The sequence below is a fragment of the Engraulis encrasicolus genome, chromosome 18 (genome assembly GCF_034702125.1).
Source record: "Engraulis encrasicolus isolate BLACKSEA-1 chromosome 18, IST_EnEncr_1.0, whole genome shotgun sequence".
In the NCBI taxonomy this organism is placed as follows: domain Eukaryota; kingdom Metazoa; phylum Chordata; class Actinopteri; order Clupeiformes; family Engraulidae; genus Engraulis; species Engraulis encrasicolus.
In genome coordinates this window covers 52,347,706-52,373,017 of record NC_085874.1, presented here as the reverse complement: position 1 = coordinate 52,373,017, position 25,312 = coordinate 52,347,706, and the positions used below count along the sequence as shown (strand labels likewise).

Here is a 25,312-nt window from a genome sequence, read left to right as displayed (position 1 = left end):
TTTGGTGATCCAGTGGTGATCCTGGGCTATGAGAGACTGTTATCATCACTTGGTTCTCTAGAGTATCTGCCTTGTTGTCTTCCAGTATTGGCTACCCGGTGGTCTATCTACTGTATATCTGCCTTGTTGTCTTCCAGTATTGGCTACCCGGTGGTCTATACTACATCCTCTCTTGTCTCTATAAAACATCAGTATATCTGCCTTGTTGTCCTCCAGTATTGGCTACCCCTACTGTATATCTGCCTTGTTGTCTTCCAGTATTGGCTACCCGGTGGTCTATCTGTCTTGTTGTCTTCCAGTATTGGCTACCCGGTGGTCTATCTGCCTTGTTGTCTTCCAGTATTGGCTACCCGGTGGTCTATCTGTCTTGTTGTCTTCCAGTATTGGCTACCCGGTGGTGTATACTACATCCTCTCTTGTCTCTATAAAACATCAGTATATCTGTCTTCTTGTTGTCTTCCAGTATTGGCTACCCGGTGGTCTATCTACTGTATATCTGTCTTGTTGTCTTCCAGTATTGGCTACCCGGTGGTCTATCTACTGTATATCTGTCTTCTTGTTGTCTTCCAGTATTGGCTACCCGGTGGTCTATCTACTGTATATCTGCCTTGTTGTCTTCCAGTATTGGCTACCCGGTGGTGTATCTGGGCTTCGACGTGACCTGCTACTTCTCCAGCATCTTCAAGCTGCGTGGCCAGAAGACGGTGGAGGTTACCGCTAGTAACGGCCTCCATATCAAGTCAGTGCAGGGCAGTAACGACCTCCACATCCACCTGCTGCAGCAGTCCCTACCTCCCGGCCTACACCTCTACCCCAAGGCTGCAACGCCCGACAGCAGAGAGGGTAAGACACACACACACACACACACACACACACACACACACACACACACACACACACACACACACACACACACACACACACACACACACACACACACACACACACACACACACACACACACACGCACGCACTACCTCCCAGCCTACACCTCTACCCAAAGGCTACAACGCCTGACAGCAGAGAGGGTAACACACACACACACACACACACACACACACACACACACACACACACACACACACACACACACACACACACACACACACACACACACCTTCTGGCCTACACCTCTACCCTAAGGCTGCAACGCCCGACAGCAGAGAAGGTAAGACACACACACACACACACACACACACACACACACACACACACACACACACACACACACACACACACACACACACACACACACACACACACACACACACACACACACACACACACACCTTCTGGCCTATACCTCTACCCTAAGGCTGCAACGCCTGACAGCAGAGAGAGTACCACACACACACACACACGCACACACACACACACACACACACACACACACACACACACACACACACACACACACACAACACACACACACACACACACACACACACACACACACACACACACACACACACACACACACACACACACACACACACACACACACACACACACACACACCTTCTGGCCTACACCTCTACCCTAAGGCTGCAACGCCCGACACCAGAGAGAGTAAGAAGACATTGCATAGCACATAGCCTCATAATGCACACTGTTCCACCTGTGGCACACTGTATAGTCTTTGCACCACGACCATACTACATAGTACCTACTGGTACTACAGGTACAATATTATGCACCTCTACCCAAAGGCTGCAACGCCCAACAGCAAAGAGAGTAAGAAGACATTGCATTGCATAACACATAGCCTCATAATGCACTGTTAATTCCACCTGTGGTACACTGTAATTAGCCAGGCTGTGCCCTCCTGGTGACGTAACACCTTTGGCGTTGCTACTAGTCAGGTCAAGAGCAATGCAAGTACTTTCTGAACTCCGGAAAAAATGGGAACTCCTCCCACTTTGTTGGGAAGCAAACAATCATTAACAAACTGTGAGTGTCAGTTTCGATTCAATTCAAACTTCAAAGGGGTAGAGTGTTGTATAGTTGTTGTCACGCGCTTATCTTAAAACACTTGTGTACAGCTGTTGCTCATACCTTGGTCAAGATGGATGAAGATGTTCAAGATGGAGTCAAGCAGGTAAGTAGGCCGCAAGCAGGTAAGTAGCAGGTAGGCAAGCAGAGGGAGAGGGGCAATGGCAGGCAAGCAAGAGATGGTAGGCAATGGCAGGCAGGCAGGTAGGCAAAGAGAGGGGGGGGGATGGTAGGCAGGCAAGCAGGTGGCACACAGTGTAGCAATCCAAATTGTTTGTTATCCAAATAAGGCTAGTTAATCCAAGTATAAATGCTCAACATAAAAAGGTTCCAATAAGTAAACTAAGGTATATGTTTTCAATGTTCAAAGGTTTCCAAAGATTCAAGTTTAGAGTATGTAAGCGTGTAAGCGGTAAAAAACTATATCACTACAACACTTTCCTTTGTCTAACTGAGACTGACTACCAAGTGAGAGGCAGCCATCTTTACCTGGTCAGGTGACCCAAGGCTGTGTCAAAATAAAAGTCAAGGGCCCAAGGCCAGCAAATCTTAACCAAACTAAGAGTCTAAACTTAGGAAGCTAAATTGGCTCCAACATATCCGGCCCCTTATAGCTACCACGTACGCTATAACAAACATATTTACAACGGGGCCAATTACCAATTAATTCAATTTCTAAATTCTACGTATTCCAGTTACACTATAATGTGTGCAAAATCAGTGTATGAATGCAGTGCAAATGGAAGCACGTGCGCATGTCACAAGTCTTTGTTCAATGTTGGTTGTTGGCCTTCACCAGCAGGTAGATCTTGCTGATGGGCCTTAGGAGCTGGTTGGTTCTTGTTTGCAGTCTCACAGAACGAACAAGGCCCTTGGAGTCCGCTATGGCTTCGATGACTCTTCCCATCACCCATGAGCCTCGTGGTGCTGTAGGATCAGCTATCACTACGATGTCTCCCACACAGAAGTTGGGCCTGATGCGGGACCATTTGGATCGTTCTTGCATGAGTGGGACATATTCCTGTATCCAGCGTGTCCAGAAAAGATCTGCGATATACTGTATTTGTCGCCACCGTCTCCTGGCATACAAGTCTTCCTGTTTGAATGTTCCCGGTGGAAGCACGGGTTGGACCTTAAGCTGCAGTAGATGATTGGGCGTCAAGGGTTCCAAGTCATTGGGGTCATTGGAAACGGTTGTCAATGGACGGCTGTTTAGGATGGATTCCACCTCGCACATCACTGTGACTAGACCTTCATCATCCAAAGACTGCTGGTTTGTGATGGAAGTTAAGACCTTTTTTACCATTCTTATTATGCGCTCCCAAATACCTCCATGGTGGGCACCGGCTGGAGGATTGAATGTCCACTTGACACCTTTCTGGGTGAGGCTGCGCTCAATTTGATCCACGTTCCAAAGTTTCAGTGCATCCCGTAGCTCCTTTTCAGCAGAGATCAGATTAGTTCCATTGTCCGACCTTAATTCCTTTACTTGGCCTCTTCTGGATATGAAGCGTCTGAACGCATTCACACAGGAGTCTGTATCCATTGAGTGTGCTACTTCCAAATGGACTGCTCTGGTAGTCAAGCAAGTAAATAGCACACCGTAACGCTTTGCCATGCCACGCCCTCTTCTCACCTCTATTGGTCCAAAGTAATCCACTCCAACGTGTGAGAATGGAGGGAGGTCAGGGGTTAAGCGATCAATTGGCAGATCGGCCATCTTTTGTTCACCTGCACGTGCATAGTTTCGCCTGCAGGGGAAGCAATTGCTTACAATTTCCCTTGCAAAGGAATTTGCACAAGGAATCCAGTATTTTTTCCTTAAGCTTGCCAAAATGTGATTTCTGCCACCATGACCAACTTGCTTATGGATGTGTTGCAGCAGAAGCTCTGAGACAAAATGCCTCTTGGGCATGATAGCGGGATGTTTCTGCTCCTCTGGCATAGCCATCCTGCTCAGGCGGCCACCAACCCTTAATACGCCATGGTCAAGTACCGGGTCCAGTTTGAAGATGGAGCTTTTCCTGCTGACATTCTTTCCATTGCGCAGGCATGCCATTTCCTGAGGAAATCCTTGGTTTTGGCAAAACTTCACAATTGATTCTTCTGCCTTTTCTAGGTCTTCAACAGAAAGTGCCATGGGTCCAGCCTCAACTTCCTTCAACATTCCCTTTCTTTTGAGGACACGTCGGGTAAGTATATTCTTTAGCTTCAAGAACCATGCAACAGCTCTTCTGAGCTTATTCCAAGTGCAGAAGTAGTTCAGTAACATGCTAGTGGGATCATGGTGACTGGCAACAGTGGCGTGAACTTCAAGTACTGCTCTTCTCAACTCTGCGTCGTCTGGTGGAATCGTAGGGTCAACAGGTGAGTTGGGCCAGTGTTTGGCCAAGTCTTTCAGGAACTTAGGACCATTGATCCAATTGTTGCCTTTCAGGAACTCTGGGGCGTTCAATCCACGCGACGCATAGTCTGCAGGGTTCAGTTTTCCAGGAACATGTTTCCACTGTGACACTTCAGACATGCCCCTGATCGCGTTCACACGATTGGCAACAAATGTGTGAAATCGTCTGCTATCAGTCTTGATGTACTTTAAGACAGTCGTGCTGTCTGTCCAAAACACGGATGGCTCCAGGTCTATTTTCAATTCTTCAATGAGCGTCCGGTCAATACGAACGGCCAGTACTGCAGCAGTCAACTCAAGTCGTGGGATTGTCATCAACTTCAACGGTGCCACTCTAGACTTCCCCATCACAAATTTCACATGTACCTGCTCCAGATCATTGACAAACCTCAGGTAGGTAACCATGCCATATCCGACTTCACTTGCATCGCAGAAGTGGTGCAATTGTGCATGTTCAACCTTTCCAAAGTCCTTCGGTTTGAAACTGCGGGTGATGTTGAAGTCTGTGAGAGTCTCAAGGTTCTGCAGCCAACGTTTCCAAGATTGCGCCAGGGTGTTGGGAATGTCTTCGTCCCAGCTAAGGTTCAGTCGGCAAAGTTCTTGCAGCAGGTGTTTTGCTGGAAAGGTCACTGGGGCAAGAAACCCTAGCGGGTCATACATTGAACTGACCACAGACAGAATGCCTCGCCTGGTGCATGGTTGTTCTTTGAGGGCCACATGGAACTTGAAGACATCATCTTCTGCACTCCAGTGTACACCAAGGGCCCTTTCCATTGGCAGGTCTTCCAGGTCTAGGTCCAAGTCTTTCACTCCCTTAGCCCTTTCACATTCAGGAATGTTAGCCAGGACAGCTCGGTTGTTACTGGACCACTTGGTGAGGTTGAAACCTCCTGCCGCACACAGAGCCTTCAGTTCTTTGTGCAGTTGAATGGCATTGGTCTCAGAGTCCACAGACTTCAGCAGATCATCCACAAAAAAGTTGTTGAGGACCGTGTTCACTGTCTCAGCTGAGAAGCTGTCTTTGTGGTCCTCAGCAGTCCTCCTCAAGGCATAACTGGCACAACTGGCTGATGATGTTGCTCCAAAGATGTGAACAGTCATCCTGTACTCCATGAGAGGCTGAGATGTGTTGCCATCTTCCCACCACAAGAAGCGTAAAAAATCAACATGCTCTGGCGGTATCTTCACCTGGTAGTACATCTTCTCCACATCCGCAAGTATGGCTACGTTCCCATGACAGAAGCGCAGCAGGACGCCAATCAAGGAGTTTGTGAGATTTGGGCCCTTCAGGAGTTCGTCGTTGAGAGATGTTCCTTGGTAAGAGGCAGAGCAATCAAAAACCACTCGTAAGCTTCCCTTTTTAGGATGGCGTACTCCATGATGTGGAATGTACCAACATCTTGCGCTTTGCAATGCCGCTTCTTCTTTGGGTACAAGTTCAGCATGTCCAGATTTCAACATGGCGTTCATGAACGCGGTGTATTCTTCCTTGAAGACGGTGCTCTTGCCAAACTTCCGCTTCAATGACTCTGCCCTTTGCTCTGCCATCAGACGGTTGTTGGGCATTTTGGGATCCCTTTTGAATGGCAGCGGCAATAGGTAGTGTCCATCTTGTAATTTCACTGAGGTGTTCATTATGTCCAGGAATCTCAGATCCTCTTGAGACATTTCCTCCTTCTCATACGCACTCTCAGGAAAATCATGGTTGTATTGCTGAACTAAGAGGTCATGTACAGCTTCCACAGAAATCCGATGGCTATAAACACATGGTTTGCCTTGCTTGCTGAGACTTGTGTGCTCGTTATGGAGGAGACCACCGACGATCCAGCCAAGCAAAGTTTTGGATGCGAACGGCGCATTGCCCTGGCTGTTTATAACCTTCCATGGCTCCATGAGTTTGGGCACATTCGTACCAATCAAGAGGTCGATGTTGGCTTCAATGCTGGGCAGACGTACCTCTTTCAAATGTGGCCATTTCTCCAAATCTTTCTGCCTTGGTATGTGGTCTTTGCTCACAGGTATTGCTTGCTGCGTGTAAACATCAGGCAGTCCATAGAACGTTCCTCCTTCTAAGCTGCTTACTTCCAAGCCACTGATAACAATGCTGTCAATGGGTTTTTCCTGACCCATAGTTCGCAAAAGAATCCTATGGTGTCTTCCTCTTGCATTCAGTCGTCTTCGGAGGCTGTCAGTGCAAAATGTGGCGGAACTTCCTGGATCAAGAAATGCATAAGTCTGAACAACGTGATCGGACTTGCTTAGCTTCACTTGAACAGGTACAATGGCCAATGTGCAGTGATCATCACTAGATCCAATATTTTTCTTTTCCAGTGAGACCAATCCGCTGTTTATTGACTTTCCAGATCCACTGGAGTTCCCGTTGTGATCCGTGATATCATCTTTCTTTTTATGCAGGATGTCTGGGTGCCTTTTGGAACAAACAGTACAAGTAAGGCGCCGCTTACAATCCTTGCTCATGTGGCCCTTTACCAAGCAGCCAAAACAGACACCTTTCTTCTTCAACATATCCACACGTTCTTCATGTGTCTTAGACAGCAATTCTTCACATGAAGTCAAGGCGTGTGTTCCATTGCAAATTGCACAAGTGCTTGTGACAGGTGTCACAGGAGGCTTGGTAGCAGCAGATTGCTGCTGGGGGACACCACTAGAGGAAGGAGCAGAAGTATTTGCCACAGCAGTCACAAAACTACCTTTGCTTTTAAATAAAAGCTTAGAATCTGATGGGGGTTTGGGCTGCATGAACTTCTTTGAGGGGAGTGGCTGTTGGATGTCACCAAAGAGGGGATCTTGCATGATCTTGGCCTGCTTTTCAATGAATGAGACAAGGTCAGAGAAAGTAGCTTTGGTCTTTCTCTGTTCCAGGATATCAAACGCCTTTGACCGCCATCTTTCCCTCAACTTCAGAGGAAGCTTAGAAACGAGAAGCCTCAGGTTGGAGGGCAGACTAAGCTCCTCCATATCTTTCAGACTTTGAGTCAAGTTGCAGCATGATCGAAGAAAGAGTGCATAACTGGACAATGCCTTTCCATCTTCTGCTTTAATGCTATTCCAGCTTAAGGCTTTTTCCATATATGCATTTGTGAGTTTTATTTTGTCACCAAAGTGGTACTCCAACAATCTTTTTGCTTCTGCATATCCATCATCGGCACTCATATGCAAGCAGCTTCTCACCAGTTCCTTTGATTGGCCGGAAGTGTATTGCTCTAAATAATACAAGCGGTCTGGGTTACTTATGGCCTTATTCTCTATTCCATGCACGAATGCCTGCATAAAAGGCCTAAAGTTCAACGGTTCCCCATCAAAGACAGGTATGTCTCTAGTGGGAAGCAAAGATAACCCCTGCTGCTGAATGAAGAGATTTGCAATGTCACTTAAGCCGCTACTGGTGTTTGGCTGTGTAGAGTGTGTGGTTGGATTAGCTGCTGAAGTCATGAGGGCAGGACTAGCTACTAGCACAGTGGGAGCAGAGGTAGATGCTACTACATTGGGAGTGGAGGTGGCAGCTGTAGGAGTGGAGGAAGCAGCTGCTGCAACAGCTGGAGTAAAGTTGCTAGCTGTAGGAATAGATATGGGTGCTATGCCGGCTGCATTTGAGATGACAGCAGCAGAGACTGAGGCTGCTGCTGCAGCAGGTGGATTGGGAGTGGCAGCTGTGGGCTGAGGTGGATATGAAGGTAGTTGGTAGGAGAGCTGTGTTTGTCTTTGTGCTGTAAGCACCTGAAGAGGAGTCTTGGGGACAGCTTGTATATGAACATATTCCACTGAAGTATCTGGATCCAAATAAGTTTCCTTTACACTTTTCCCATGTGCTTCCAGATAAGAATTCATGCCATCCATGGGTTCCGATCGACAAACAGAGCGTGCCTTTGTTTCCATTTCCTTTTCATAATTCTCCAGAACTTTCACTTTTGCATCTGCTGCAGCAATGTCAGTGTCCAGTGCATTCTGTTCTATTTCACTTTGCAATTGTATCCTCTGCAGCTCAAGAGCTTGCTTCTTCTTAAGCCCAGCAGAACGTTCAAGTAGAGCTGCCCTTTCTGCTTGAGCCTTTGCACGAGCTGATGATACTGATGTTGCATTTGATTTGTGAGAGGTCCTTGACCTTCTAGTTGCATTGGAGACACTGTCCATGGGGGTAATGACTGGTAATGGCTGAGACAGACTGCCTTTGAATGTTTGCGCATTTTCAAGAAAAGACAAGAAGGACTTCTTTTTTGGTTCATACCATTTGACATGGTCATCTTGCCTTTCATCTCCAGTCAACATGTCTTGCACCAACAAATGAGCTTTGTCAAATTCATTCATTGCATCAGTAAGAGCTTGAATGCCCCTTTCAATATCAGTAACATTGCCATTGTCCATAAATGTCTTTAACTCTTTTTGTTTCCGTGTGCAATAACTCAGTTTTCCCTTTCGGGTTGAAATGCGCTGATTCAACTGCTTTTCAGACATGATTTTCACATTATCAGTATCTGTAGGAGAATCAGCAACTTCAATTTCAGCTTCAATTTCAACTTCAGGTAACTCAGATTGAGCCATGAGCTGTGTGCTAGCATCCTCTGTTGGTGAATCAGCAGCTTCAACTTCAACTTCAAAATCATTTTCAACTTCAGGTAATTCAGATTGAGACATCTTCAAACAATTTCATCAAAAGAGCTTATTTCGAATAAAGTGACTCAACACAGGATTTTAGTTTAAATTCAAGAATGTGGTCCAAAATCCAGAGTATCCAAGGTGTATGTTATACACAATCCAAACAATTCCACATTCCTTTGTCAAACAAATCTCATTTCAAGTTGAGTCTCCATGTGTAAGCACTTCATGAAAAGTTTTTTACTTTATGTGAGTGTCAGTTTCGATTCAATTCAAACTTCAAAGGGGTAGAGTGTTGTATAGTTGTTGTCACGCGCTTATCTTAAAACACTTGTGTACAGCTGTTGCTCATACCTTGGTCAAGATGGATGAAGATGTTCAAGATGGAGTCAAGCAGATAAGTAGCAGCAAGCAGGTAAGTAGCAGGTAGGCAAGCAGAGGGAGAGAGGCAATGGCAGGCAAGCAAGAGATGGTAGGCAATGGCAGGCAGGCAGGTAGGCAAAGAGAGGGGGGGGAATGGCAGGCAGGCAAGCAGGTGGCACACAGTGTAGCAAGCCAAATTGTTTGTTATCCAAATAAGGCTAGTTAATCCAAGTATAAATGCTCAACATAGAAGGTTCCAATAAGTAAACTAAGGTATATGTTTTCAATGTTCAAAGGTTTCCAAAGATTCAAGTTTAGAGCATGTAAGCGTGTAAGCGTATAAGCGGTACAACTTTCCTTTGTCTAAGTAAGACTGACTACCAAGTGAGAGGCAGCCATCTTTACCTGGTCAGGTGACCAAAGGCTGTGTCAAAATAGAAGTCAAGGGCCCAAGGCCAGCAAATCTTAACTAAACTAAGAGTCTAAACTTAGGAAGCTAAATTGGCTCCAACACAAACTAAGGGAGGCTTGTCAACCATGCAGTTTGGGAAATGTTAATTGTTATGCTCTTGGTCAGACCAACTGTCAATGAGATTTGATAGTCGATGATAATCAGGCTACACTGTAATAGTCTTTGCACCACTACCATACTACATAGTACCTACTGGTACTACAGGTACAATATTATGATATTCCACATCAACCTCCTGCTCCTGTCCCTACCTCCCAGACTGCACCCCATAGCTGTCTCGAGCTGAGCTCCCTCTTCTCTCCTCAACCTCTGCACCACATCCAGCCACAGCTATCGTTTTTCTTACAATACCTTTTTGAACCTTTCTTACAACACCTTATTGAACTATTCATTTTGTTATGTATTGTGTCTGTATTGTGTTGTGTTATGTATTAATAAGTGTTATTATATGGTGTGACGTCATCGGTCGAATGCTCCATTCATTTCAATGGGGCTCCCCAACGTTCGCACGTCTGATATTTGAGATAACGGACGGGTTGGTCTATATCAGACCGCTGTCAATGGCAACAAGACTTTTCGCTGCTAAAGCGAATGTTTCATATCACTCCGCAGGGGGTCCGGTCTTTTGTCACTCTAATCAGCTGCTGTGATAGACAACACCTGTTGTCTAGGCTACCTGTTGCCTAGCGGTGTTCCACAACGGCACTGTTTTGTTTTGCGCAGCAACAATCTTTTGAAAATTATAATAAACTTCACATTAAATAAAGAAATGTCCCCGCCATGTGTGAATCATTTAAGTATATCCATATAATAAGCGGGTTAACGTTCGGCGAGTCGGTCGCTTTGTGGAATAGCAGCACTTCAGAGAGAACAAGACCCCTCCGCTCCGCGTCGGGGTCTAAAGATTCTCTCTGTCGTGCTGCTATTCCACGGTAGCGACCTTCTCGCCGAACGTTAACCCTTACTTATCTGATGTGTAATTTGTAATTTGCTGTGATGTGTAATTTGCATGACTGTTCCTGTCGTCTCCACCAGTGAATGGCAAGTGGACGCCCAAAGGGGTGGAGTCCGTCCATTACCAGCGCCCGTCCACATCCCCTGCGGCCCACGAGGGGTTAACTGGAGACTACCTGCAGATCCCCCAATCAGAGAGCAGGACTGAAGCAGAAGGCGGAGTCAAGCCAGAGGGCGTGGCCAGGCCAGAGGGAGGAGCCGTCCAACAGGTTCACACCAAAGACCTGAACTCAGCCACGACCTCATCGGGGGCCAAGTTGCGCAACGGGGGCAGTAATAGTGACCAGCACCACCCCCGCGACCCTGGCCCAGGCCCTGGCCCCCGCGACACCCGAAATCCCGTCTCCGTGGGTACGACGGGGCCTGCTGCCAATGGCTCCGTCCCACCAGGTGCGACCCAGACGTTACCTCAGGAGGAGGCGGGGCAGAAGAGCGGTGGCGCCACGTCGAGTGGAAAGGCCTCCAAGAGCTCCCCGCCCAAAGCACGCAAGGCCTCCGTCTCGTCAGCACCATCTAGTGGTAAGACGGAGAAGAAGCAGAAGAACAATAACAAGACCACCAGTCCAAACAGGGGCAACGCGGAGAAGACGAACGCGCACAGTCCTCCTGCAGCACCCTCAAATCCCCATGCGGAGCAGATCAGCAAGTCAGAGCACCTTCTCATTCTCCTTCTGCCCCACATCTTCCTCCCTCCCTCCCCACCTCTCTCCCTCAGTCCCTCTCCTCCTCTCTCTCCCATCTCTCTCTCTGTCTCGTCCTCTCTCTCATCACTCTCTCTCCCCCATCTCTCCTCCCCTCTTTCTCTCTCTCCCACCTCTGCCTCCCTCTCTCTCAAATCAAATTAATTAAAATCAAATTAAATCAAGTCCAATGATTAGCATGAATGATGAAATCATCGTTGCCAAAGCAAGGTACAGAGGAAAAATAAAATGAAATAATGACATACAGTATAGTGTCATTCTAATAACAGTTGTAATTTATAAAGGGGAAAAAAACAAATGTGATTATGTTTTCATGAAACTAAATGCAAATAAGCTATAGTGTGTTAAATCCCCCCCCCTCTCTCTATCTCTCTCTTATACTCTCTCTCTCTCTCACTCCTCTCTCTCCCCTCCTCTCTCTCTATCGCCCTCTCCAGGCTGGAGCAGGAGTGTCGTCGTCTGCGTGGTGAGCTGCAGACCAGTCAGCAGTGTGAGCAGGAGCTGCGCAGCCACGTCTGCAACCTGACCAACAGCGAACGCAGCCTGCGGCCAGAGGTGGCAGTACTGAGACACACCAACCAGCTGCTGCAGAGCAAGTGAGTACCTAGTGCTGTGATGCTGTGGGATTGTGACCAGTGTCTGCAGGGCAATTAAGTCATGCTGGGACATTGTGGCATTGTGACCAGCAAGTGGGTAGCACTCAGACACACCAACCAGCTGCTGCACAGCAATTGAGTAGCGCTGCGATGCAGTGTCTCCTATATGTTCATGCGTATGTGCATGCGTGTGTGTGTGTGCACATATGTGTGCGTGTCTCTTATGTGTGTGTGTGTATCCTATGTGTAGAATCCTGTACCTGTCTAAGACTAAGCAGCGTATGTGTGTGTGTGTGTGTGTGTGTGTGTGTGTGTGTGTGTGTACGCATGTGTCTCTTATGTGTGTGTGTGTATCCTGTGTGTAGAATCCTGTGCCTGTCGAAGACTAAGCAGCGTGATCGGCAGGCAAGCGCGGTGCTGGAGAAGAAGGCTCGGGGGGAGACGGAGGCGCGGGCGGCGCTCGAGAAACAGCTGGCAGAACTGCAGACGCAGAAGCTGGACGAGGCCGCCATCTTACTCCGCGGGGCGCCAAACAGGTACTGCGGCTGTAGACACACACACACACACACAGTAGCACTAGCCAAACAGTTACGGCTGTAGTCACACACACACACACACACACACACGCATAGTAGCACTAGCCAAACTGCTATGTAGTCACTGGTGTGCACAGACATTTGGGGGGGGCAGGTGCTCGAGGGCAGATGGGGGGCATGTGGAACTTCCAGCAGCCTCATTAGGCCATAGAGGCTATATACTGTATTATATCGGGGCATTATTGTCACATGCTTTTGGGGCAGGTGCTTAAGCACCACCACTAACTGTCCCGGGGCGCAACCGCCATTCAGACATACTGCCAAAAAAATAACACCAAAATGCTCCTAAGGGGAGCTGTCCATGGGCGAGCGTACACCTTCATCTGCGTGTCTGGAGCTGTCCACGTGTGTGGTGCTGAAATCTGTGTATGCTCCGAGTGAAGCACGTTGCTGCTTCATGCTTCAGATAGTACTCTATGTGAAGCACATTACTGCTTCATGAGGGGATAAGCTTAGTGCAAAAGGGCAAAATGTAGGCCTACTAGCCTCTGACGACAAGACTATGAGGGGAAAAACAGCGCGTGTTTACGTTATATACTAATACTGTCTGATTGCTGAATCCTTTACAGCGGTCGCCGACATGTGATATGATGGCGTGTCAGGCCATCTGAACAAGAAGATTGGGTCATGATAAATAAATAGGTCTATGATTGAAAATTAATTACGAAACCTTGTCCTTAGTTAGGTTGTTTTTCTGGTATTTACACTTCGACCAATGGAGAAAACGTATACGGTATGTTGATATAAGGCACGGTATTGATATAAGGCACGGTGTTGATGTAAGGCATACCGTGTACAAAGTAGATTGCAAGACAAGCAGCTGTAATGTGTCTGTCTGGCATGGCAGGGTCCTCGTTGTCAGCTGTCCTTTGACATTGTAGACTTCCTATTTCATTTCTCTCACAGCCACACAAGATTCCACAAGAACACGAGAATTATCCATCTCCATCTCCGCCTCCGCCCACACAGAAACACAAACACACACACACACATACACACACAATAATAACCTCTTGCACCCTGTTCATGCCTACCCTACGACATAACACCCCCGCTTCCACACACACACACACACACACACAATAATAACCTCTTGCACCCTGTTAGCCGCTTATACCTTGTTCATGCCTACCCACACACACACACACCATAACAATCCCCCCCCCCACACACACACACAAAGACACACACACCACAACAACAACCCACTCCAAAAGAACCTACACACACATACACAACAAAACAACAACCCACTGAACCACATAACAAAACCACTTCCTGACACCTCTTAGCATCCTACCCCAGCCCATAACCCCCCCCCTACACACACACACACACACACACACCATAATCACAATACTCGACCCCATAGCAACAGCTTCCCGTCCTGCCACAAACAACCAGCAGCCACGTCTTCTCACTGCTCTGTTTTCTATTCCCAATGCTCTGTTCTCTTCTCTGACTGTCTGTCTACGGAAGACAGCCTCTACTAACACTACTCTTCTCTCCTCACACTGCTCTTCTCTGCGTATCTGTCTACCAGGCAGGAGCAAACAGAAACACTGCTCACTACTCACACTGGTCTGCTGTTCTCGTCTCTACACTGATCTGTTCTGTTCTCTACTCGCACTGCTGTTCTGGTCTCTACTGACGCTGTTCTCTTCTGACGCTGTTCTCTTCTCTGTGTATCTGTCTCCCAGGCAGGAGTTAACGCGAACGCTAATGTTGAGGAAGAAAGTCTCTACTCACTCTGATCTCTTCTGGTCTCTTCTCTACACTGCTCTTCTCTCCTCACACTGCTCTGTTCTGTTCTCTTCTCTCTCTGTGCATCTGTCTACCAGGCAGGAGCAAAAAGAGACGCTAATGTCGAGGAAGAAAGTCTCTACTAACACTACTCTTCTCTCCTCACACTGCTCTTCTCTCCTCACACTGCTGTTCCCTCTTCACACTGCTGTTCTCTATCTACACGGCTGTTCTCTATTCACACTGTTCTCTTCTCTTCTCTGTGCATCTGTCTACCAGGCAGGAGCAAACAGAGAGGCTAATGTTGAGGAAGACAGTCTTTACTAACACTGCTATTCTGGTTTCTCTTCTCTCTGTGCATCTGTCTACTATAGGCAGGAGCAAACAGAGACGCTAATGTTGAGGAAGAAAGTCTTTACTATTCTGCTCTCTCTACTCGCACCGCTTTGCACTCTGCTGTTCTGTTCTCTCCTTACACTGCTGTTCTCTTCTCTTCTCTGTGTATCTGTCTACTATAGGCAGGAGCAAACAGAGACACTAATGTTGAGGAAGAAAGTGAAAGAGCTAGAGGCGGAGTACAAGCAGCTGCAGCAGGAGTGTGACGGCAAAGAGAGCCGCGTGCTAGCGCTAGAGAAGGAAGTGGAGGTAAACAAACAAACAAGATCAGTATGCTGCCCTACAAAGGCAACGTGCAGTAGCTACGCCAACTCTGGCCTTCAAAGTATTGGTATTTGGTTGGATATTGTAGTTACAGAAAACTTCACATATATCTCTGAAACCGGACACATTTGGACCATAACCGGGCGAATAGACCAAGCGCAACAAGTGTGAGGCGAGTGACGGAAGTAATTGACTTTGTATTGAGTCGCGCGACAAGAGTGATTGTGGAGACGAGGCGATTCGCGCAACGAGAGCGACAGTTTATAGTTGAACTCCTGGCTATGTTATGCTAATGAGCTGACGCGGTTCTGCGACCAGCCGCGACAGCCAATGACTGTATAGAGGTCAGTGACCACAGCCAATGGGAATGTTGGAATGCTTTGCCTTCTGCTTGTAACAGACCTACTCTAGTCGCTTCAATCGCTCTTGCTGCACAGAAGCGATTCTCTGTCGCTTCAATCGCTTCGCACTTGGTCTATTTGCCTGGTAAGGCTTTGTCACAAGACGAAAGAGGTGTTGTGAAGACCATTTTCAGTCTACACTCAATTTTGACAAAATATGTAGTTACTGCACTTTGTAGGGCAGTACACAGAGTCCATAGGGCCTGCTGTCGTGAAGGCGTGGTTTAGTGTCATGGCGTCTGTGTTTGAGATTGGGATTGCCGTGTCTGTGTTTGAGATTGGGATTGCCGTGTCTGTGCCTGTTGTGGTGAATCTGTCTGTATCTGTTTGTCATGGTGATCACATTTTGATTGTTTGTGATGTCAGTGTCCAGTGTGTTGCCTGTTTGGTGGTTGTCACTCACGGTGATGAAAAGTGGAATTGTGTTGTGAAGTTGTGTTGTGATGGATGTTTGTGCTGTTGCCATTTTGCATTGATGAGGGTACTTCATAACTGTGATGCAATATGTTTGTTTTGTTCATTTCTGGTCATCGTTGTTTTGTTGGTCATGTTAATCGATGGAATGGACATTTAGTTGTTTCACATTAGACACGTCACATAAATGACATCAATATACAAATACAAATGTCATGACTTTACCCTTAGAGCATTTCACAAAATCTCCTCTGTACTTTGACACAATTGCATGCGCCTTAAAGGACCAGTTCAGTCCATTTCAATATGCTGTTGTATTGCTCACGCTACCCTTGACTTGTCAGTACCCGGTGATGCCACATTTTTCGTCTCAGCCCTTTCCGAGATATGAGCTATTCTAATGGGGGCAGTGTTTGTTTACATTTTTTTTTTATTCTTAACATAGGCCTACTCCAAATATGTTCCCAAACGGTATCACTGTTTGTTAGTTGACTGCTGATGTTGCATAACCTTTTGGATGTTTTTGGGAATAAATAAAAAATGTTTTTTTTTTTAATGTAAACAAAGCACTGCCCCCATTACAATGACCAGGATCTCAGAAAAGGCTGAAGAAGAGAAGAAAAAAAAACCTCAGGTACTGACAAGTCCAGGGTAGTGTGAGCATTTCAACTGCATGTTGAAATTGACTGAACTGGTCCTTTAACTTCAATGAGTACATACTGTATACGATATGCATAGATGTATGGAATTTATACAGTATGTACTGTATGTCCCTTACTGCAACACCTTTGTTTTGTGCTTGTTTTGTCCAGTGTTTCTGTATTTACATGTACATGTCCTCTCCCCATGCCTGTTTATGTCCTTTTGTCCACTTTCCATAAATTCATCTTCGAAAGTGCAATGCAACATAATAAGCACAATGCATGTGCCTTGAACCCATTCTTCTTTTTTTTTTTTAAATCAAGTCATTTTCAAACTGCTGCCCATTCACAAATTTGATCAATTCATGAATATTTACTTACTTACTTACTTACCAAAATACAGCTTTTTGCAGCCAAAGTCATGTATGAAAATTGTACATTTCCAAGTCATAATGAAGTCTTCTGTACTTTGAAAATCGATGGTGGAGCAAATAATCATGAAAAAACATTTTGTGAATCAACGGCATTAATTCTAGAAATCAGCTACACAGTTAAAAATTCAGTGTTAATTCAACATTTAGAGTCTATTCATCATGGGTTTCCCTGATGTTAAGCAGCCTTGAGCAGCTTTTTTTGGGGATTTCCCTAAGGTAAAGTTATCACTGTACATGTCACCTTCATCTGCAAGATATTGAATAAAAACTTACCAAATCAGATCAAATCAAGTCATCTAAAAAGCAAGAACAAAATAAAGTCTTAACTCAACATTTAGAGCCATCTTCTAGAGTGAATTTGGTCCCAGATTACTCTCTAAGAGTGTGGAGAGGGAGATGGAGCTTTCCCCTCGGGATTAATCAATTCTACTCTACTCTGCTCCACTCCTCTCCTCTCTCTACTCCGCTGTACTGTACTGCACTGCACTGCACTGTATTACTCTCCTCTACTCAACACTACTCTACTCTGTACTCTACTCTATTCTACTCTACTCTCCTCTCCCCTCTGCAGTCCCTACAGCAGTACCGTAGTGTTGAGCAGGAGATGGAGCGTCTGCTGTCGGCACTCTCCTCCCTGCAGGACAAGGCTCAGCACCTGGAGTTCAACCTGAGTGCAGAGACGCGCATCAAGCTGGACCTCTTCTCCGCCCTGGGGGACGCACGCCGGCAGCTGGAGATCGCTCAAGGTTCCCTCTCCTCCTCTCCTGCCATTTCATACTTCCCTTCCGTCCTCCTCTTCCTTTTCATAGTTCAAAATAAGCTTTACAACACGCTCAAGGTTCCCTCTCCTCCTCTCCTGCCATTTCATACTTCTAAATAGGTTTTAGAACATGTCGCACCAAGTATTCTTATACTTAGAGAAAGAGAGAGGAAGAGTTGCGTCTGTGGGTAGGTTTTAAGAAACTTCAGGTGCTCACCGGTGCCCAGGAATACATGTAGAGAGCAGAGAGAGGGTCAGAGGAACTCTGAAGTAAAAGTCCTTCCTAAGTGGGACATCACATTTGATTTTATAAAAAGGACCTTTAACTTTACTTGAGAGTGCCTCGGACCCTCCCTCTGCTCTCTACATGTATTCCTGGAAACCAATGAGCACCTGAAGTTTCTAATAATCTACCCACAGACGCAACTCTACCCCTCTATCTCTCTCTCTAATTTTTGTAACACTCTCAACTCAACGAAAGTAAACAACAACTAGGTGCTCATTATAAGAAATACTCAAAATGAAGGAGATAGGACAGCTTGTACTTCATTGCTGGGACAATAAAGCAGACATTCCAAATCTGAAAGTTTCAGTCTACGACCTTGAATAAGGGCATTTGACTTTTCTATGTCCAATCCACTAGTGATAAAATTAAATTTGAACTCTGGGAGGAAAAATATATTTGGTGAATCAAAACCTTACGTCAATGATCGTCTTTTAGAGATACTTCAGCCTTGTAGTCTACTTTTCCAGGACTTCAGGTGATGTCAGGTGAACGTCCCGTTAGGACACCTTCGGTTAGGAGTCCTTTGGAGACTTACGGTTGAGAATAAATGGAGTTCCCTTTCCGAGACCAAACTTAAGCACATTCCTTTACATTGAGTGGGCGGAGTTCGATTTATCTTAATCTAATAGACGATCATAGGTAGATATAGGTAAGCTTCGTAAACAGTTTTCTCTTGTCTCTTGTCCCTCCACAGGTAAGCTTCGTTAACAGTTTGTGCGTGTCTCCGATCCCACAGGTAAACTTCGTAAACAGGACCAGGAGATATGGGAGATGAAGCAGCGTATCGCCGAGGTGATGGCCGTGTCCCCTGCGGTGTCCTACGCGGCCCCGAGACCCGTCCACATCCCCCAGTACATCACCAAGGTGCTCAACACGGAGCCCAGACCTGCCGCCCTCCCTCAATACATCACCAAGGTGGGATTTTCACGGGATTGTGGCAAATGTTTTATTTTATGCTAGTGTTTCTCAACAGCCCCCCAGGGGCGTTGGGGAGCCCTAGGAGGGCATTGAGAAGGTAGCTGATTGGTGGCGGGACTTAATTACCACTGCGTTGCATTTGTCTATTTTATTTTTCAATACTAAGGCAGGCTTATGATCAGGTCAAGGGGGCATTGAGAGGCTTATGATGAGTTCAAGGGGGCGTTTGTTAAAAAAAGTTGAGAACCACTGTTTTATGCTGCCATGTGTTGGGAGGTGGAAGGATATTAGCCTGATTGATTTTCATCGACTTTCAAATCTCTTCGAGACTTGGTCTGACCAAGAGCATCACAGTTAAGGTTTCCCAAACGCCATGGTTGACCCGCCTCGCTAGGTTTGCTACTGGTTGACTAGTGTCCGACAAAGTGGGTGGAGTTCCCGATTTTTTCGGGAGATCGGAAACGATATTAACATTGCTGTTGGCCTGACTAGAAGCAACACGGAGGGTGAACAGCGTGCTGAGTGCTTTTTTTAGTGGTTTTATGTTGTGGTGATTCTTTGTGTTTTTATGACAGTCTGTTTCTTATTTCTTTTTAGGTCTTATTTATTATGTGTTTGTCTTGCCTTGCTGTTGTGTGCTGTGGATGGCCAGATGGCATTTAATGTTCCCCTTGGGGATTAATAATGTCTCTCTCTCTCTCAGGTGCTCAACACTGAGCGCTACGTCCTGAACCCGCGCGCCCTCATGTACCAGTGCCTGAAGAAGTGAAGGAGCCAGCCAGGCAGCCAGGCAGACACACACACACACACCACACCTGAGGCCTTCTCTTTACAACTCTGAGGCCTTCTGATTCTCAATTCTTCCTGTCTACCGAAGGGGGAAAAAAACGCTTGACCCGAAGCTGAAGTGTCTACTTTTGCCTGACTCTTAGCGGCGACTAGGAGGAATGAGGTGCCAAATGATATTCTTTTGGCGGCAAGGGAAGTGGACAAGTTGGTTCAGATCCGCTCCGCATCTGAGGCCAAGGGATTTTGGGCGGGTGATTGTCCTAAGCCTGGGCAGACGGGCTGCCTGTACCAAGGAGACCACACATGAGGGCCCTAAACCAAGTGGGTTTACTATGAGGGCCCTAAACCAAGTGGGTTTACTATGTGGGACCTAAACCAAGTGGGCTTACTATGTGGGACTTTAACCAAGTGGGTTTACTATGTGAGACCTTAACCAAGTGGGGTTACTATGAGGGCCCTAAACCAAGTGGGTTTACTATGAGGGCCCTAAACCAAGTGGGGTTACTATGAGGGCCCTAAACCAAGTGGGGTTACTATGAGGGCCCTAAACCAAGTGGGGTTACTATGAGGGCCCTAAACCAAGTGGGGTTACTATGAGGGCCCTAAACCAAGTGGGTTTACTATGAGGGCCCTAAACCAAGTGGGTTTACTATGAGGGCCCTAAACCAAGTGGAGTTACTATGGATATTATGTGGGCTTACTACTGTATGTACAACACTGCTGGTTGAAGAAATGATGTCGACTTGATAATGACTTATCAAACTTGATATTTTAAGAGTATTTGAGATTGTTAATTCAAAAATTTGTTGAGGAACAATTTTACTATTTAAAAAATATTATAATTATTGAATATGATTTTCTTCTGGATCTAATGGTGCTTCCTTTACTGGAAGGTGCTCAGCTGTTTCGTTAGTGTAAATGGCAAACAAAACAGCCACAAGTCCGGATTTAATATTAAGGTGACACGCACTCCTGGGGTGCATTTCTGGAAAGCGAAGTTGCTAACTATGTTAGCTACTCTGTTGGTTGGTTGAAATGCAATTTCCCATTGGCAACTACCGAAGTTGCGAACTGCTAGCAACTACGCTTTCCAGAAATGCACCCCGATTTGATTTGAATGTGACACGCACTCCAGTGTCATTCATATAATCACATAATTTATCACTGTGCTAATGTTGAAATAGGTAGTGTACAAAAAAGACAATTAAATGGAGTCTCCTTTTCCGGGCAAAAGCAGAGTAGAGAGATGCCTGTTCACTTGAGCTGTTCATAATTAAGACAGATCAAAGACGTGATACGAAGCCAAATTGCAGAAAGACAAGAGAACATCATCTTCATCATGACTTGGTTTGTCCGTAGAGTGGTCATTTAACAGGAGCACATTGGTGAGTTCAAGGGTGCATCCCAATATGTGTCCTTGCCTCCTCCACTTGTGCTTGTCTCCTCGTCCCGCCTCCTGGCCCCTCCTCCGTGGAGAAAACGATAAAGTTTCCCAGCTGTCAGCCTCGCCACAACAACTTTTGAGGGACTGTTTTTCATTCACCATCCCAATTGCAAATGAGAAAAAGACTTTACAATTGAGCTTTTGCAAGATATTGAAATATAATGCTGTTGTCAGTGATGTCATCATGACGAGAAGCGAGTGGAGGAGGCAAGTGGAGGAGGCAAGGTCACATATTGGGATGCACTAAAAGTAAATTCTGAAAACCAGCATGAAACTAGAAATGCACTCAGAGAGTGCAGGCCTCCGCCAAGGAAGTTGTTTGATACAAAATTTGACTACATGTTACACCCTACTTATATGCCTTGTTCTTGTGGAGTTAGAAAATGGAATGTCAAACTTTGCCCCATCCCAGAACGGTGAACAATCTTTTGAAAAATGTCTGGATCCAGATCGCGATCCGGATCACTACCAAAATGTAATCACTTGTTCCTTTTGTCGTTCGCAAAAACTTCACAAAATTGCATCAAAAAAGTTTTTGAGTTATCCTGCTGACAGACAAACAAACAAACCAACACGACCGTAAGCATAACGTCCTTGGCGGAGGTAACCAGCTTTCACATTCCAGTACTGATGACTACAATGACACAGCAACTTTTAATAGTACAATACGAGGTCGAATTACAAGGACCAGGGTCCTGCAAGATGTGGTGTATACTTTTCTCGACAGATTTCAGATGGACGAAGAAATCTTCATCTGTACCACAGGACAAGTCTTTTGTGTACACGGAGGTACCTCTGTATATTCACACTGCTGTCATTTATATGTGCCTATTTCTTGATGATTACAATAACTACAGTCCAAGAATTTTATGTAATTTCAGTGACGTGTTTTGATTGAAGTGCTTTCTGTGCCGTTTTGTAGTCTTTTCTATTGATACACTGTAATTGAAGTTACACAACAGTTCTTTGTTTATTGACATCTTTTTTCTGACGTGCCCAAGTCTCTCTTTTCGAAGAGCTTGTCCGTTTCTAGTGTTTACAGGGTGTTTTCTACGAGAACAGTATTTTTTAGCTTTGGTGTATTTTTCGCAAAAAGAATAATTGAATATTGATTTAATTTTATAAGTCTCTCTCTCTCTCTCTCTCTGTGTTGTCAGCATGAACATGTGTGTAATCTATTGGATGGTTTGGAGACGGTACATTTGGGATCTAATACATTCAGAATATTGAACATTAGACCAAGGGCTTTTGATTATCTCCCAACCGTTACAGAATCAAATCATAATAAAAAAAATATTTGGATTGTACCATTATTTGTTGGTATTGTATTGTATTGTATTGTATTGGTCATGTCATGTGGGGAAGACTCAGAAAATTCAGCCTTATTACTGGTACACTTTACGGGTAATGGTCAAAAAAGGTAGGCTTACTGCAACTATGCTGCTCATTGAAACTTGATTGGCTATTGCCAAAATTGATCTTTTCATGAAAGTTTAGTAAGAGTAAGTAAGTATTCATGAAAACGGTAACATTAGTGAATGGGTAGCATGAATTCTGGAAATAAACAACAAAAAATCTTACAGTGTACCTTTAAAATGAAACACACACAAATACAGAGACACATGACATGAGTAATGGAAGTGCTCAAAGTGTCACATTTATTTCAAGAAAAAAGAAACTGCACCGCAGACGCCGTGTTGAAGCTGTGCTCAGCGTTACATTGACAAGAGGTCGACAGAGATTTCAAAACAGCGCTGCTTACTGTATGACGTTGCAGATAGCCACCCCTAATCTGCCAGAATCTCAGACTAGGCAGTCTGGCCTTGGCCTCAACTTTATATGGTGACAGGGGGACCACAGACCTTCCACTGACGATTTTTTCCATATTGTGAGAGTGTTTGTGGTAAGATTTTGGGAGGCTAGATATCAGGTTTTTTGTGTGTGTTTGTTGTATGAAACAGTATTGTAAGATTTTCGGGAGGCTGGATATCAGTTTTTTTGTGTGCGTTTGTTGTATGAAACGGTATTGTGCACCAATGACAATAACACATTACAAGAATTTAGAAAACAAACAAACAAAAAAAGACAAAAAAAGACAATGGCTTCTTTTTGCCTCAAAAGTCAACCACAATAGACCCAGACATGAAACAGTAGCACCAACTACCCTCATTGGTGTCATCATGTGACATCTTAATCTTTTGAATCTGGTACATGATTCATCGCGGACCAGAAGGAAAGGTCAAAGGTCAACCCGTAGAATGGCCAGGCAGCTGCTGTCTCACCTCACCTCACCTCAGCACACACGGCTGGACCAGCGATTCTCAAACTTACTAAAAGTCTAAAGTGAGTGTGTGGTGTGGTGTGGTGTGGTGTGTGTGTGTGTGTGTGTGTGTGTGTGTGTGTGTGGACTATTTATTTGAGTTGTATTGTTTATTGAGTCGGAGGTGGCGGGGCGGGGCCCCAGACATTTTAAGTACCATAGTGGGCCCAAAATTTGAATTGTTTGGGAATCTGTGGGTCGGCCAATAGGCAACCACAGGGAGAGAAATCAAACCAAAAATCAAAATGTAATTTCGTGAGACACTTTCCCCAGCAGATGGCAGAGGGAATATGCAGACATAAGGCAAGGTGGAAAATATGACGGTGATTGGAGGATTCGTGCTCCCCTATCCCATGAACCGTTTTAACCACATGGTGAGATGGTGAAACAAAACAGTCTGGTCATTCTTCAGGTCAACTGCTTTTAAGTCCCATTTTTAAATTAACAAACACACAAAAAATGTTAAAAAAAAATAAACATTCATACCATTGACCTCTGTCGGCACACAATGTAAATGATTTCATTTCACTTGGAGGTAAACCCCCTCTGTCTTTCAGCCCATTAACACCCAACAAGAGCCGTTTGCAGAAACAGAAACCCTTCAAACAGCAGCAACACCCCAAATCAAGGCTTTGTTAAAGCAGCGGTGTGTGTGGAAATCAACAATATTACAGTAGTACAGTAGTACCAAAGAAGTCACATCTGATTGGATGTTCCGCCTGGTCTCACAGCCAATGGTTGGCCAAGACAGAGCTGAGGGGGAGGGGCATGATATGGGGCACCTAAGTCACGCCCTCTACTTCCTGGTTCATGGGGAAGAGGGAGTAAAAAAATAATTACTGGGCTTGAAATGATGGGTTTCAACGACAACAATCCAAACCTTGGACCTCCACTTATGCACCACAAGTCCACCATGACTCGCCTTGTTCACTTCCATTCAATATTTTGCAACTGTCTGCCCCATGAACCAGGAAGTAGAGGGAGTGACTTAGGTGCCCCATTAGCTCCTAACATTCAGCTACTGGCGGCATGACATGCTTGACACTTGCAACCACTGTACTCTTTTATTGTTTGTAAACACACACAACATGAAGGCCTACTTGCCCTTACAGACAAGGAAGCTGTAAAACTGTTGTACAGGGCCTACTTCTTTACAGCTAATGGTGTTTGGTCTGTTTTATTCATTTTTTTGTGTGTGAAACTGAAGCATACTATATTCATGCGCAACTTCTTATTTACAGTAAACTTCTAAACCATCTTAAGTACGGGCATCAGGTGAGTTTCAGTTGTTGTAATTCATGAATCTGTTCAGGATGGTTTCTGAGGAGTCAGTTTAAAGAATGTAAAATATCAGAAAGTGGTGGCTTTAAACTTTTTTTTTTCCTTTTCGTCTTACAAGGCACAGAAACACGCAAGGTGTAAACTTGCCGACAATATAACACACACGCACACACACAGAAATAAAGTCGCACTGAGACAACCAACCTTGCTTCTGTTTGGAAAACAAGTGTAGTCCAGCGCTCCATATCCACGTAAAGAAAAAACACATACCCAAGATGAAACGAAACGGCATATAGTCATGAAAAACATCAACATTCCTAAGAATAAGAAAAAAGCAAAACGTATATACACAGCATACAGAGTGCTGCAACGTGAAAAAAATAAAAACAAATCCACTGAATAACAACTACAAAGATAAATAATCCGCATTTTACTCAGCATTCTCATCTCAGCTCCTCTCCCTTTCACA

The 25,312-nt window shown here is 45.3% G+C and overlaps 1 protein-coding gene across 1 annotated transcript in view; it reads left to right on the top strand.

Annotated features, from left to right (window-relative positions):
- Positions 1–20,184, top strand: part of si:dkey-12h9.6 (macoilin-1) — a 31,965-nt gene extending 11,781 nt beyond the window's left edge. Inside the window, exons 5-10 of the mRNA XM_063223823.1 lie at positions 11,998–12,156; positions 12,522–12,692; positions 15,014–15,140; positions 17,617–17,791; positions 18,828–18,955; positions 19,713–20,184. Coding sequence (XP_063079893.1) covers positions 11,998–12,156; positions 12,522–12,692; positions 15,014–15,140; positions 17,617–17,791; positions 18,828–18,955; positions 19,713–19,778 — 826 coding nt within the window. The 3' untranslated portion in view covers positions 19,779–20,184. The remainder of the gene's footprint in view (positions 1–11,997; positions 12,157–12,521; positions 12,693–15,013; positions 15,141–17,616; positions 17,792–18,827; positions 18,956–19,712) is intronic.
- Positions 20,185–25,312: the final 5,128 nt, after the last annotated feature.